Genomic DNA, 16,706 nt, shown 5'->3' with positions numbered 1-16,706 from the left:
CAGAGGGATATTCAGCATGGGTGCAGGCACGCTATCCTCCTGTTCATTTAGAACTATCAAGCTAGGCCTCTAAGGTTTCGCGGAGGTTCCTGCTCCAAGCAGAGGGCCCTGTCTCAATCTCCTGAAACATTGCACTGCTTTCCCACTTTGTTTGCCCAGTGTGTCCTTTCACTCCCACCCACCCCCCACCCTGTTGTTTTCCTTAACAAAAAAATCTCATTTCAAAACAAAAGCACTTCAAGTTCCTTGATCTGGATTCCACCTTGTCATAGAGTTCTCTGGATCGTTCCTGTGCAAAAGGCAGCAGAGACGAGTGGGCACAGTGGATGAACAACAGACAACCATTACCACAGCAGAGAGGCCAGGTGCACTGTCCCGGGGTGAAGTGTGGTCTGTGCTGGCCCACATGGGACCAGGCCCACCTCCAACTGCAAGTTCATCTCTCTTTACATAAATCCTTTCCTGGCAGTCAGAAAGAAGGGTGTGCAGAGGAAGAAAGAAACGGTACACAGAACACTGACGCACTGCTGGCCTGAAGAAGCATCTTGCCAAAGACACTGACCAAGTGTCCTCAGGGGCCTACATCCCGAATGTAAGCATGATCTGGAGGAGACGCTTCACGGGAGTCCCTGTCCCCTAATGAGACCCCCTGAATGAGGATTTCCAGTGACCACTCTGGCCTGACCCAGTCTAAACAAGAACTTGAGCAGGCCTGAATTCTCCAGGATGTTTTATTTCGTGGCACTATTGAATCCATCCCATAAGCAGGCTATTGCAAGTCTCCATCCGACTGGAGGCCCACCTGATGGACGCAGCCACTCCAGACCTGGTGAACCCAGGAAGGGCGTCCCCTAGTTTTCTCTGCTCCTTTTCCTCACTACTATTTCCAACAGTGGAGTCACCCCTATCTAAAACCACCCAGCCACCCTGGCCTTGGGCCTGAGCTGAGATGGTGAAGCCAGCTCCCTCATGTTGAGCCTATGTTGTGACAGAGGAGAGAGGCTTTGCCCACACAAATCACCTACGTGCGAGCTTGTCTTCACGGTCTGCTCTCACAGGGGCGGTGTACCACCTGTGTGTCAGTCTGCTGTACTGGGGCTGTGACGCGCACGTTGCTTGTCTCAGGACTTGTCTGTCAGGGGGCTGGACTACAGTGACTTGCTGTGTTAACTAGATTTGCAGCCCACATGCTCCTGTGGGGACCTGCAGTCGGCTGACAGGAACTCACCACCCTGCTGATAGGTCTCAGCTGACCTGGCTTTCAGAGATTTCCCTGCTTCATTCTATCTTGTATGTGGTGCCTAATTCTCTAGCAAGTTGCCTGACAAGTCAGGGTAAGTGAAGGTCCTAGTTATCTCCTCCAGCAACAGGACGAGAAGCGTCCTCCCAGAGGAAGGAAGATCACGCGTTAGAAATGGTCTCCCGGAGCCATGCATTCCAGAAAGTCGACACGCAGGAGATCTCGCTAGAAGAACACGTCTACGAAGGGCACCCACCCCAAGCCAGACGGTCCCCAGGATGCTGGCAACACCCAGAAAACGGCGAGGGGGGCGCACCCAGGGGCACGGCCAACAGGCCGGCCTGCGCACCTCGGTGTACCGCTCCCTGGTGAGGCTGTGTGCGCGGAGGCACTTCGCCCTGCTCATGGTCTCCATCTGGACTGGGTTGCTGTTTGGCTACTTCATGAGGGCCAGAATCTCAAATGCTGTGTCGCCAAACCACAACATTCTGAGGAATGATGGGAACACTGAAGGACAGTCTCTGGACATGGAAAAGGAATCTGTTATACAGTCCTTTCTCTCCAACCACGTGTTTTCCAGAGGAGGCCCAGGAGCTAACGCCTTGTAAAGGATATCAGATTTTCAAGCAGGGTGCATGTTTGACGTCTCAGTGTTGTTATTCTGAGACCAGCAAATGGAGCTGTGTTATGCCAGGGAAGGATATGCCTGCACAGATGTCTCGGGTCTCTGCGCTTGCTGTGAGCGGCACGACCATCCCGGGATTTCGGCCCGTTCATTGCTGCTCTTTTTGCTGGAGGAGCAAATGGGCTAATTCTTTATGAAGGAAAGTCAACCGATTTTTAATGAAATGGAAGAAACCGAAGACCAAAGTGAAGAGGGAGACTAAGAGGTCAAATGTGGAAGATGAGGAGGGCCTATACAGAGATGAAAACGAGGAGCCCACAGGAGTGCCAGCATCGGCAGGAAATGTCCACAAGGAAGGTGTGGATGATAAAGTGGTCAGAGCACTATTCACTCATTAAATGAGCTCAAGCCACTCAGAGCTGGGAAGATCATCTAAGTCATCAACCTGATGGATTGTTTTAGAAGAACAAATACTGGTTTTATTGTTGTTCTATTTAGTTACAACTTTGAAATCAAGTTCAGAGGGTTTTTTCTGCATAAAAAAAGAAAGAAATGCTCTCCTTTCATTCGCAGGCTACTCTTCCTTCGTCCATTAGTGGCCCTGCTACACTGTGCGACCCGACAATGCTACTCATGTCCTCCAGGCCTCACAGGGTTCACCGGTGAACAAGGGCCTACAGGTTATGAAGAAACACCAGGAGAGAGATCCTGGATGCAGCCACCAACTCTGCCAGGCAATCAGGAAAGTTCACAGGCAGATAGAGATTTCCACTCCTCTAGCCAGTAGGGAACTCTGGCGGCCAAGCGCATATGCAACAAGCCGCCAACCCAAAGTCAGATGGTTCTAGTCCCCCAGCTGCTCCATGGGAGAAAGACGGACAAACTGCCGTGGTGCCATTTAGAGCCTCTGGAAACCCACTGGGGGGTCGGGTATAGGCCAGTGAATTTGTAGTTTTGTACTCACTTGGCCAGTGGGAAACAGACAGAGGAGCAGAGACCTCCATTTACTTGTCCCTTCAAGAATGAAACATGTCAACATCAGAGAAACAATACTGCCGGGTACTACGAGGTTACCTGAAACCTAAGCAATTCCCATTTGCTGACTTTGTGACCCCCACCAGGAAGCAAAAGTACAACAAAAACCATTGCACTGCTTTCCCACTTTGTTTCCCCAGTGTGTCCTTTCACTCCCCCCACCCCGTTTCGGTTTTCCTTAACAACAAAAAAATCGTTTCACAACAAAAGCACTTCAAGTTGCTTGAACTGGATTAAACCTTGTCGTAAGTGTTCTCTGGACCATTCCTGTTCAAAAGGCAGGAGACACGAGTGGGCACAGTGGATGAGCAGGAGACGACCGTTCTCACAGCAAAGAGGCCAAGTGCACTGCCCAGGGGTGAGGTGTGCTCTGTGCTGGCCACATGGACCTGGCCCATCTCCAACTGCAAGACAGTCTCTTTACACATACATCCTTTCCTGGCACTGAGAAAAGAAGGGGGGCGGGGAAGAAAGACAGGTACACAGAACACTGATGCACTGCTGGCCTGAAGAAGCATCCTGCCAAAGACACTGACCAAGTGCCCTCAGGTGCCTACATCCCGAATGTAAGCATGACCCGGAGGAGACGCTGGACGGGAGTCCCTGTCCCCTAATGACACCCCCTGAATGAGGATTTCCAGTGACCACTCTGGCCTGACCCAGTCTAAACCTTGCCATTCTGAATCTGGTGCTGGGAACGGGAGGCAGCTCCACACTCCATCTCTCTTTGCCAGAGTTGAAGAGAGCATGGAAAGGACGGTCACGTAAAGAGCACGAGAAGAGACTGCAACTTCTCCCGTGGAGCAGCTGGTGATGAGAACCGCTTGCCTTCCTGTTGCAGGTACAACCCCTTACCCACTAGACCGAGCACCAGAGCTCCTGACAAGACAGAACCCTCGTCCCCACATTCACCTACTCTGAGATCAGCTGTCGCCCCACGGAACCGTCCACTCCCAGCGGCTTCAAATAAATGCTGGCAGCGGACCGCTAGCACACCACAGGGTGACCGGGGGCAGACTCCTTTTCAGGATGAGCTCTATCTTGGAAGTGGCAGAACAATTCAGGATGTGGCCTCTGACCAGGCCAACTTCTCCCTGACCATGAGAGGCTGGCTTGTGTCCAGCTCTGTCCCGTCGTGCTCTCATCCTTGTCCACCAGCAAGCCTCCTCCTGACCCCTGGACGCCGTCTCAGCCGTGTGCCAGCTCTTGGGGTGAGACCTCCCTGACCCCTGCGGGACAAGGCTCTCATCCCAGCATAGCACCTGGCGTCTGAAGCGCACACTCCACTCTTGCTGCTGCTTCTTCAAAGTACCTCTATCTCCCCGTTGCCATGGAAACCTACTGGGATGGAGAAAGTAGCCAATTCTATTGAGGCCACGCGAACCTCTTTGCCTGCTGAGATTTCGACACCTGTCATTAGCATGTAGCTGTTGCTGTGTGCCAATGAGTCAAACTGACCCACCGCGGACCCTCCAGCGGGTTTTCAGCAGCAGTTCATTGCACAGGAGAATGCCCATCCTTCTACAGAGCACCTAGTGCATGCCAACCTTACGCCCTTCGGATTGCACTGCAGCGTCTAACTCAGAGGCCCCCCAGGGCAGCGTCCTCCAGTTCTGAGAGCTCTCTGTGCAAAGGCAGGAATGCCACATGAGCGAGAAAGCCTGCAGGTTAGTGGAAGAATTCCACCAGAGATTCTGGACCAAAAACTGCATCTGGCTGCTGGCTCTCAGTCAGCCCATGGAATTTCTCAAGCAATCAAGTGAGCATTTGTGTTTTCTAGAATTTACGGCCCCAACATCGCAAAACTTCTTCAGAGAAGAAGGATGACGCAGTTAGCCTTTCATATTCTTAATCCCAAGGACACACGGTGAGCCCCCAGACACACATATGCAGATTAGGAAAAGGTCAACAGCCTCCAATGAGGTTCCCAACTAGTAGGAACATCACACACGTCAAACGGGAAGTCAGGCGTGTCCCTGGGGACAGCGGAGGCGTGGACGTGCAGCAAACCACACTGCTTTGTACCCTGTCTGGCTGCCCCACACTGGGAGTTGAGATGCTCTCATGAATTCAGTAAGTCACGCTAAGGAACGAACGGACCCACGAGGGCCTCTGTCAGTTAACAGTCTGTGCAAGCGTGGCCGTCTGAAGAACTGACTCCTTGAATTTCTCAGGGTCCCCACGTCCCTGCAGTTAGTGTGCAATTCTGAGCAGCTGTCCCCTCCTGAAGTACGAGGACGCCACGCAGGTGAAGGTCTGGCCGCGTTCTCTGCCCGTGCCCGGCCTGCCCCTGCTGTGTCTGCTTCCTGAGCTTGTACTTGCTGGTGAAGGCTTTCCCCCTCACATCCGGAAGGTCACTCTCCTGTGTGCATTCGCTGACTCACACGGGCTGGGACTGCCTCAGAAAGGAAGGCCCTTCTGCACTCCCTGTACTCGTGCAGTCTGTCACCCGAGCGGACACTCTGCTGCCAGGTCAGTGTGTAGGTCCTTCCACACTTACAGTGTGCATGAGGCTTCTCTCCAGTGTGAAGTCTCTGGTGCACTGAGACAGGGCTTCTGGGAAAACCCCTTCCCACCATCGCTGCTTCCATACAGTTTCTCTCTGCCATGAGACCGCTGGTGTCTACAGAGTCAGGTCTTCCAAGTATAGGCCTTTCCACACTCACTGCACACACAGAGCTGCTCTCCTGTGGGCATTTTTTAATGGTACAAGAGCCGGGCCTTTTGGAAAAGCCTTTGCAGCACTCACCACATTTACGCTTCTGCTGTTCTGTGCTAGTCTCTGGCTTGTCTTGAAGCTGTGAGACAGTGCCACACTCAGGAGATGTGTTATGAAGACTTATCCTGCTACCTGTGGACAGAGGATTGCCTACAAGCACTAAGTAGATCAACACCTTTTTTTTGCCATCTCTTCTATCCTGGGTAACAAAATCTAAGTGAGACTGCAAACTTCTGCAAGAAAAACGTACTGTGTCTCTGTCCTGAGGGAACTGGATTTTTGCTCAAGCCAGAACGATTCTCAAGTGCAGGACGTTGCAAACATCTCCCCCAACTTTTCCGCTAGCTCTGATTTTCAGGATGCACCTGCAGATGGTCAAGCTTCCATTACCCTAGAGAAAGAACAGGACACATGTGAGGTCAAGGGCTGGGAGAGTTTGGGATCAGTCTTATTCTAATCAAAAGAAATGTATGTTTGTGACTGTATGGCCACCTTAAAAAGGGAAGGTGAAGGGGAAACATGATTATAATAGAGGAAAACCAGCTACTGTAGAACCAACACTTGATCTCATCTTAAAAGAAATCTCAACGTTGTGTACTGAATTTTAATTAGCATCCTACAGAATGGAGACAGAAGCAGAGACAGGAGAAGAATTACTAGTCAAGGAAGTAGGGTGCTGAGTCAAAGCAGACTCCTAGCCGGTGCAGGTCCTCAAAAGCTGTAAATCCCACCAGAGGACAGGGCCCATATTTCTCCCTGGAGACGCTGGTGTTTTCAAAGCGCCAGAGAGGCATTGCCTTTGAGCCAGCAGCGTTACTTACCTATGGACCGCAGAACTGGCACTTCAGCCAAAGACAGAGCTAAGTCACGTCCAGGACAGCAGAAGACAGACCTGTTCAACCAAGAAACATTTACTCAAGGAGCTGCTCTGAGACCCTAAGGACCTAACGCATTCTCTGTCTTTATGAAAATGTCTATGAGGGTGAATTTCAAAAAGGAACACACACAGTAGGTAATCAAACATTTTAAAAGTCATAGGTAATCAAACATTTTAAAAATCATAGATTGTGAAAAAGATTAAGTGTCAATCCTTTAGTGACCACCTGGGATTCAGTGTCTGATCGGGCCAGTCTTGGTTTTCATACACTTACCTGGACTGACTCAATTCTAGGTAACTCCCTGTACTATCCAGGGTGTTTCTCCTTGCTCCAATTTAAAGACTGGGTCTGGTTTGGTAGCTTGATGTCCTGTAAAAGGGAAAAGACCGAACACTTGGAATGAAATATTTCTATTTGAAGAAACTAGAGAAATTGAACATTATTATACTAGAGGGGACCAGCGTCTTTGTACTTTGTGAAGGAAGAACCATACAAAAATTGAAATGATTTTATACATTTGATGACTTTTTCACTGATGTAATTTTGTAAAAAAACACAAAGTGTGACTTTACAGAGACTACAAATGGACTGGTCAGCAATCACTGACTACAATGGTTAGAGATACTCAGTACCAAAAGTTAAGACTAGTTTAAATGTTAACTGTGGAACAGACCATCAGACACTCACGTGTAAGCTCAGATTGCTGTTAAAGAAATTCAATCATATCCACTAAAACCCACATGACCTTGAGTTTACCAGACTTAACTTTAACAATCATCTTGGACCACACTTGAAGCACTGACCACCAATGATCAAAAACCAGGTAAGCAGTGAGAGGACAGCAGAGATGATCATCCATTAAGACAGTTAAAAAACAAAGTCACTATAAAGACAGGAGAAAGAAAACACCAGAAGAGATGTCTGAAAACCGCACTAGACCAACACAAAGCAGCAACTAAATCAAAGGGAAGAGAGGCTGAAGGCAGCAACTAAATCAAAGGGAAGAGAGGCTGAAGTCAAAGAGCTGAACAAAATATTTCAAAGGGTAGCTTGGGAAGATAAAGTACTACAGTGTAACATGAAGAAAGCAGGAATTGAGAGAATTATTCTTCCACAAGTAAATTCAAGCCTCAAGTTACACTATGCTGTCATGCTGTAGGCAAAGTCTAGAATGATCCAAGTAGCATCAACAGATGGAAGGAATACACAGAATCAAAAGGAACTGGAGATAAAAAAAAATTGCCAACACTTCAGTATTTCAGCAAGTACTGTATGAACAAGAGCCAATGGTAACGAAGGAAGAAGTTCAAGTTCCACTAAAGAAATTTCCAAAAAGTAAGGCCACAGAATAAATGTGGTACCAACTGACGTGTTTTCACCAACAGACATAGTCACCAGTCTACGCAAAGAAAGTAGAACAGCTACTTGGCTGCCTGATTGGAAAAGATCCACATTTGCTCCCACTCCTAAGAAATGTAACCCAACAGAAAGCAGAAATGATCAAACAATATATGCAAATAAAATACCACTAAAGATAATTAGAAAATTGTTAGAACAGTGTCTAGACAACTCCCAGAAGTTCAAGCTGATTTAGAAGAGGCTATGGCTCCAAAGCACTGAAGAGCAATGGTGTCACTCTGGAGACGAAGGTGTGTCTGATACAGGCCATGGTCTTTGCAATCACTTGTTATGCATCAGAGAGTTGGACAATGACCAAGGAGGATAGAAGGAGAATTGATGCCTTTGAGCTGTGGTGCTAGAGAACAGTATTGAGGGTACCATGGACTGCTAGAAAAACAAACAGATTCATCCTGGAAAGGGTTAAACCGGGTGGCTCCTTGGAGGCAAGGATTCTGAGGCTCCGTCTAACATATTTTGGACATGTTGTGAGGAGAGACCCGGTCCTTGGAGAGGAACAGCACAGGAGGGGAAGGCCCTCTGTGAGGTGGATTGATTCAGTGACTGGGATAATCAGGATGGGAGTGTCAGAGACAGTGTGACTGGCACAGGACAGAGTAGGGTTTAGGGCTGTTGTACAGAGGGTCGCTATAAGTCTCAAACGACTTAACGGCACATAACAACAACATGGTACCATGGATATCACTGCAGATGTCAGATGGATCCGAAATAAAAGCAGAGAATACCAGAAGAGTGTCTATCTGTGTTTTTATATACTGACCACATGAATTGTAACCAGTTATGGCTATCAGTGAGAAGAATGGGAATCCGAGAACACTTAATTGTGCTCGTATGACACCTATTTCAGCACCTACACCAACAGGCTGTTTACAAACAGACAAAGCGAAACATTATGTGTTTTTATATTAAGAGAGGGGTGCCATTAGGGCTGTATCTTCTCTCCAGACTTTTTGAATCCATATGCTAAGTAAATTAATCGAGAAGTCAGACTCTGAAGAAAAAAGGTGGCATCGGAAAAAGACATCATCAGTAACCTTTGTAATACAGATGATACAACTTTGCTTGCTGAAAATGAGGAGTTGAAGCATCTACTGCAGAAGACCAAACCTTGGCTGTAGATTGCATCTCACTGTCGAGAAAACCAAAATTCTCATCACATGAACAATAAGCAGCATCATAAGTGGAGACAAGAAACTTTCAACAGTAACTTCTGACTTGAATGTACAATCAGCATCCTTGGTATCAGCTGGCAGGAGATGTACTGCACTGGCAGAGCAGGAGCCACCCCCAGATTGGGAAGGGTGTGCTTGTTCTCAAACCTGGCTGCCACTCTTTCTCCTGGGACAAACTTTCTCCAGCACTTTGAAGCACCAGCTTTTCCATTAGGAGACCACATACTAAGAACAAGGCTCCACAGGTAAGCTGTGCCCCGTGCAAATTAACAGAAAGTTCTTATGAAACTGCGGTCATACATAGGATTTGTTCTCTTTGACTAACTTAGGTCACAAAGCACATTCATCCATGCGTCTCTTGACTTTCATTCTTTAGTGTTGTATAGTACTCCACTGTGTAAAATGTATCATAATTGGCAGAATCTTCTATTCACGGATGGACCCCTGCATTGTTTCCATCTCTCTATTGTAACATGAATAGACGTTACAGCTCTTATTCTTTAAGAATAGATAACTGATACGAAGATTTATTGATCAAATGGTATTTCCACTTTCAACCTTTTAAAAAACCACCAAACTCCTTTCCAAAGGGGTTATAACATTTGACATTCCCACTAATAATTTAACAGAGTCCCACTCGCTCTACACCTTTTGCTGCTTCTTGTCACTGTTGAGAGGGTGAGATGACATCTCAGAGTCGTTTCTCTCCAAAGTCACAAGAAACAACATAATCAGTTTAAAGACTAAGCTGCTCCTGGTATCAAGCCTTTGGGTCACCTGCTGTGTATGTGAGACATGGACAATTAATAAAGCTCTGAGACGAATCCATGCCTTTAAGTTTTGCTGCTGGAGAAATTACTATGCCGTGGTGTGACAAAAGAACAGACAGAAATATATCTTGGAGAAAATGTAGCCAGAGTGCTCCTTAGAGGAAAAGATGGAGAAAGTTTCTCTCAAATACTCTGTGCGTGTTGTCAGGAGGGGCAGGTACTTGAAAAATGTCATCATGCTGGAAAAGGTGAAGGAACAGAAGGAAAAAAAAAAAAGAGGGACTGACAGTGACTGAAGCAATGTACACTGACGATGGCAAGAACTGCACAAGACATGGCCAAGTTCAAAACTGTTGTTCATGGAATCACTGTGAGTCACACTAGACTTGGAGACACACAACAGCAGCAGCAACTAATGGCCATTTCTTCATGTGCTTGTTGGTCACCTGTCATTCAAACTAATCAGCCTTCAAAGATACACTAGGAACCAAGGTAAACTAGTCACACAACCTCACCTGGGCTTGGGTCATCATCTTGTTCTCAAAGGCTGATGTGTTCTGCTTTCTGACTTCTCTGGGCCACTGTAGAGGCTGTGCTCAGGTATCTCAGGTCCGTCCGTTACCAGCAACCTAACCTCTCAAGTCCAAGTCTTTCAGCTTCTTGTATGAACTTGATTTCTGGACCAGAACCTGTTAATTCAGGAGTAAAATCAATTATAGAAGATACTGCTCTGTTCACGTGACTCTTCTTCATCTCTGTTGTCTGAATGGATAGCTAACACTACAGTACATTTTGAAGAAGCTATAAAATGCACAGGAAGAGAGTGCCCCTCTTTATCGCATAAAGTAGATTTGAATCACTAACAGGGTCCTTTCTCTTAGTATCCGGTGTTAGCATTTCCATTGTCTCTTGCAGAAGACCCCCTCGAAGTTTGCACATCATAGGACAATGCCCACAGGAAGATGGGAGTAATAACCAACATACACCTGATTTCCAATATATGAATCCGCAATCTCCCACATCGTCATTCTGATACTAGCCACGCATATGTCACCTTTTCTAAGACTTCTACAGCCCAGAGCCTGGATTCCCTAATTTAGGGGTATGACCTCCAGTTCCTACTTAACACGCAGAGATCCACTTTTAAAAAACTGAGCCTGAGGGAGCTCTGGTGGCCTAGTGGCAAGAAGTTGCGCTGCTATTTCAGAGGTACATGGTTCAAATGCGCAAGATTTGAAGCATCTCCTCCTGTACAAGTCAGATCTAATTTAACAATATACACAATTAAAAAAAAAACAACCCCAAACAACTGAGCCTGAGAAATAGTTCTTATCACATTCAGCGCGCGCGCGCGCACACACACACACACACACACACACAGTTATACTCACACATCAAAGAATACAAAGGCAGCCCTGTCCAGCTCTTAGAGATAAACATACCCAACAGTACAAAGCCAAAGTGGATGGCGCATTGGCCCCATGAAACAAGAGTGATTCTGAAAGGCTCTACTGCAGACCAAGGCTTCCCTTAGGTTCTCTCAAGTTTTCTCCTGGACCTCCAAATTCAGAGAGTTCACCTGCTAATCACCCTGTGACCCACTGTAAATGCCAGTGAGTAAGCTGAGCACCTGATCACCCATTCTGAGATCACTCTTGACCTTAGACTTTTAGTCTAGTCTCCCTGCCGTGCCAGCCCCACAAAAAATGATACAGGAGCAAAAATTCAACCTGGACAGGAGAAGATGGAAAAGACAGTGCCCTATGAACAAGTCACAGGTGAGTTCCTGAGCCTCACCTACACACCAGATGTTCTCAAAACAGCACCATTTGATGCAATCAATGGCTTACTTACAGAAATGTAATGACAACTTAAAAAGAAATTTAAATATACTCTTCAGACAATTATATAACATGACATATGATAAAATATCAAATACGGAATTAACTGATAAAATATTATAATACATCTAAGAGAGTCCCCACCTGTTGTAGACTTGCAACACTACCTTTCGAAACAAAACTGTGCTGAGTATGAAAAAGACCATCAATTACTCATGTAAAAGTTCAAACTCAAGTTGAACCCAAAGAAATCCAGTATACGGGAACCACCATAAATGACTTTGTCTATCCCACCTGAATTTAAGAATCATTTGGAGAACAGGTTTGAGGCATTGAACAGCAAAGTTCCAAAAGCATCCACATCTAAAAAAGGGCGCATCTCATGCCAGCAACTACGTCAAAGTTCAACAAGATGCTGGCAAAGACGACGTGGAGAAACTGGAAGACTGGCTCGTGGGAATGTAAATCGGCACAGCGGCTGTGGAAGGGGGTCTGGCATTTTCTCAAATAGCTGGGAACAGAAATACCCTTTAACTCCGCAACTCCACGACTGGGAATGCACGCCAAAGAAAGCAGAGCCATAACTCAAACAGTTGCAGGCACGTCCATAATGTTGGTTTTTGACAACAGCAAAAATGAAAAAAAAAAAAAAAATCCAAGCCCCATAAACAAATGGAAAAACTATGTTCATCAAAGTGAGTTTTACGCAGCACTAAACATGAACTTGGGCACATTAACACGGGGCAGCGGGGATTTTAGGCTGAAATCTCTCAGTCACATGACAGCGCCGTTGTAACAGACTCAGACGTCACGTGACGCCGTGACCGCTGCGCCCTGGACACTCGAGGGGCGTCTAAGTAATGGCTTAATTATTAGACCAACGGTGACATTTGAGGGGTTCTGCTGTTTTTTGGGGTTGTTTTTTATTTTGGTCGTGATCTACAACACATTAGAATGATCTGAAATCATCCTTAAACGCTAGTTATTTCCGGCCTAACCCCTAACGTAAGCAAAGGCTTTAACAAGTAAACATTTTTAAACCAAACAGCACTTAAACTGCTTTAATTACTCGGAAAATAAACTGCATGATATTTAACAAACTTTTAAAAAGAAGCTATTATTTCAGAACATTTTCGCTACCATTGTTAATGTAGTAAACAGTGTATAAAAAAAGGGAAAAATACCCACGGCAAGCATAATAAACACACCATCTTCTGCGACCTCCTCCACGCAGAGGTGCCCAGACCCTCAACTGCGTCAACTCCGCTGCAGACAAACAGCCGACTGCTGCAGACAAACAGCCAACCGGAGCCGCCCCCCCAGCGTCCTGTGGCCGCTCAGCAACGGCTGGAAAACGCAGATCACCGCAAAATTCCAGCACGAGGACTCTGGCTCAGGCCCTCCCGCTCACGAGGCCCTTCCTGCACGAGGACGGTGGGGGTGGGGCCCCCAACACGAGGCCCTTCCGGCACGAGGCCCCCCCCACACACGAAGCCCTTCCGGCGTAAGGCTCGCCCCCGCAGGAGGGACTTCCTGCACGAGGACAGTGGGGGTGGGGCCCCCAACACGAGGCCCTTCCGGCACGAGCCCCCCCACCCACACACACGAAGCCCTTCCGGTGTAAGGCCCGCCCCCGCAGGAGGGACTTCCTGCACGAGGACAGTGGGGGTGGGGCCCCCAACACGAGGCCCTTCCGGCACGAGGCCCCCCCCCACACACACACACACGAAGCCCTTCCGGCGTAAGGCTCGCCCCCGCAGGAGGGACTTCCTGCACGAGGACCGTGGGCACGAGGGACTTCCTGCACGAGGATGGTGGGGGTGGGGCCCCCAACACGAGGCCCTTCCGGCACGAGCCCCCCCCACACACGAAGCCCTTCCGGCGTAAGGCCCGCCCCCGCAGGAGGGACTTCCTGCACGAGGACCGTGGGGGTGGGGCCCCAACACGAGGCCCTTCCGGCACAAGGCCCCACACACACACGAAGCCCTTCCGGCGTAAGGCTCGCCCCCGCAGGAGGGACTTCCTGCACGAGGACGGTGGGGGTGGGGCCCCCAACACGAGGCCCTTCCCCGCATGAAGCCCCCCACACACACGAAGCCCTTCCGGCATAAGGCCCGCCCCCGCAGGAGGGACTTCCGGCATGAGGCCCTCTCAACACGAGGCCCTTCCGGCATGGCGCCCTCCCAGCACGAGCCGTTCTGGCTCCGAGCCCGCCCACCACAAGCCCCTTCCAGAACCAAGGCTTCCGGCCCTTCCCCCCAGCACGAGTCCATGTGGCACAGAGCCCAGCCAACACGAGGCCCTCCCCGCAGGAGGCTACGACAAGACGCCCCTTCGGGCGATTCCCCCAACAGCACTTCCTGTATGAGACCCTCGCAGCACCGGCCCTTCCGGCGGCGCTGCGATGTGACGTCACGGACACGTCTCCGCCAGGGGTCGCTCTTTGCCCCAGCGGTTGACAGTTTCCTGCGCGGCCGGGCTGCAGGCAGCAATGGGAGAGGCGCCTCTCGGCCCTTTTCTCACTCATCAGCCTGCACGGCCGCGGGGTCCGCACTGAGCCCCCTCCAGATCCTCTGGGGAGAACCCACAGGCACCCCAGGAAGGCTTCCCTCCAGACACAGGTTTTTGGAGACTGTTCCCTGGAAGCCAGTCACAGAAAAGACAGTTGTCTGGAGATATTAAAAAAAATAGATAAAACACTGGATCAGACCCAGCAGGCCAGGGGTCAGCAGGCCAGGGGTCAGCAGGCGACTGGCCCAGCGAGAGGCGTCACCTCCCCTTCCACCTGCGAAGCACGCGAAGTGACCAGATCCAGGGCTCCCAGGAGGGGCCTTGGCTCTGTCCAGTCGGGTACACCGGGGAGGGGGGTGTGCTGATAACGGAACTGATAAGCTGCCCGCGCAGACTGACCAAGGAACGAGAGCACGAGGCTCAAGATTTCCATGTGTCAACCACTTTTGAAAGCGCTCTTCAGCTGTCGCTCCCAGCGACGGGCACTGTTCACTCGGCCTAGAAACGTCTGTAAAGTGCCAGCCACTGCTGACATGGCCCCAGAAACTGCAAACTCCCTGCTGTGAATCAGAACCGAGCCTCCAGGGGGTTTCATGCCTGCAGGACACTGCCCATCTTTCTCCCATCCCTCACCTGCAGGTGGATTCCCACCCCGCGAGGCCAGAGCTCCCTGACCAACAGAAAGCCCTGTTCCCCAGCACGTCCGCCCGCAGGTCTCCCAAAGCCAAGGGCCGACCCAAGCCTCAGGGCACAGAGCCCCTTTCTGAACCTTAAGTCTTGGAGGGGGCTGACCTTACTTCTCCCCACAAGACGCTGCTGGGTTTGCATCTGAACCACTAACCTTTGAAAATAGTAACAGCACTGGATAAAGGGGTTGGTTGGGATGGGTAACAAATTTCCCGAGACAATTCAATCCACACCAGTAGCAGTATTTCGTTGTTAATAAAAACCTGTTGCTTTAACCATTCAACCAATAAAGGACGTTCCATTTCTGTGTTAGAAATGCTTTCTACGTGGCCTAGTGGCAAGACGCTGCACTGCAATCCCAGAGGTACTGGTTCAAATCCACCAGATGCTCTGCTGGAGAAGGAGGGGGCAATCTCTTCCTGTACCAGTCAGATCAGATTCAACGGTACATGTAAAAATAATACAATAAAAACGAAAAAAAAAAAAAAGCTTTCTACGAAGGTGGCGCCTAAAGCAAAGGAAGTCCCTGCCCCTCCCAAAACTGAAGCCAAAGCAAAGGCATTAAAATTCTAGAAGGCCTCAATTACACAAAACATTACTCCCACTGCCCTAATTACTATGTCAATCCACCTCATCTGGGGTCTTCCTCTCCAGCAGTGTCCCTGCACCCTTCTGAGCATGGTAACTTATTCCAAGGATTGGTCCATCCTGGCCATATGACCAAACTTTGAAAAACAATGAAGGCAAATTAGACTAGAGACTGTCCCAGACAGAGCTGTTCATCCAATGAACAATTGATGAACAAGTGTGTTTATGACATTAAAGTAACCAAAACATTTATTATCTGTCTTCATGGAACTGTCATCCTAGTATAGTTAATTTAAAAAAAAAAATCAAGAAATAAACTTAATGATTAAGAAAGATTAAGCTGCGCTGAATGTTCGTTACTGTTACAGTGTACGAATGGATTCCGGCTCACAGGTCAATTGTCCATCCAGTTAGCATCCACAAGAGATGAGCAACTGGGATGAAAACCAATCTCAGAAGAAGGAAAAATCAAAGAGAAGTAACACCATGACCAGACTTGGAAACCGCATGAGGCCGACAGGCTGCAGGATGAGGTCAGAGCACAACAGCTGGCACTACTGAGTGAGAACTCGGTACCTCGTAGGAAGAGTTTTGCTATGAATGGAACTGATGCGAAGAGCACTGTCAGCGGGCCACTGAACATTTCTGATAGCCCATGTTCTGGTATGGAGAATGAATTGGAGGGAGGAAACCGTGGAACAGGAAAGAGGCTGTGGCCGGTCTCACACAAGAGATGACCCTAGTCCATACCTGGCTGACCAACATGGAGATGAAGAAACGTGGGACAGTGATGGGGAGAAAAGGCAGGGAAGGAGAGAGACAGATCCGCTCCTGGAAGCATCGCTAGAAGCAAGAAGAGGCAAGAATTAGGGGAGCGTCTAGGTATAAGAATTTTTTTTATTAAATGAAATTAATTTTTTTGAACAGCTGGTATCACTTCCTAGGCCTCTGAAAGCTGGACGATGGATACAGAAAGACTGAAGAACTGAGGCCTTTCAACTGTGATGCTGGGAGACGAGAACTGAAGACCCCAGGGATGCTGAACGAGCAAACCTGCCCCGAGGAAGTGCAGCCAGGGTGCGCCTGGGACTCCAGGATGGTGACACGTCATGTCACACACTCGGGGCCTGTTCTCAGAAGGGACCAGTCCTTGGAACGGGGCATCGGGGCCTGTTCTCAGAAGGGACCAGTCCTTGGAACGGGACATCGGGGCCTGTTCTC

General features: G+C 48.8%; 1 protein-coding gene and 1 pseudogene across 1 annotated transcript in view; both read left to right on the top strand.

The window, feature by feature from the left end:
* Positions 1 to 1,518: 1,518 nt before the first annotated feature.
* Positions 1,519 to 5,210, top strand: LOC102855704 (annotated as a pseudogene).
* Positions 5,211 to 13,871: 8,661 nt separating this feature from the next.
* Positions 13,872 to 16,706, top strand: part of LOC102855286 (uncharacterized protein LOC284861-like) — a 10,874-nt gene continuing 8,039 nt past the window's right edge. Inside the window, exon 1 of the mRNA XM_006897404.1 lies at positions 13,872 to 14,289. Within this exon, the coding sequence (XP_006897466.1) occupies positions 13,872 to 14,289 (418 nt within the window). The remainder of the gene's footprint in view (positions 14,290 to 16,706) is intronic.

The sequence above is a fragment of the Elephantulus edwardii genome, unplaced genomic scaffold, assembly GCF_000299155.1.
Source record: "Elephantulus edwardii isolate Elephantulus edwardi_28Jun2011 unplaced genomic scaffold, EleEdw1.0 scaffold00208, whole genome shotgun sequence".
NCBI classification, from domain to species: domain Eukaryota; kingdom Metazoa; phylum Chordata; class Mammalia; order Macroscelidea; family Macroscelididae; genus Elephantulus; species Elephantulus edwardii.
Note: the sequence above shows the minus strand (reverse complement) of the source record. Positions and strands in the feature narration are given on the sequence as shown.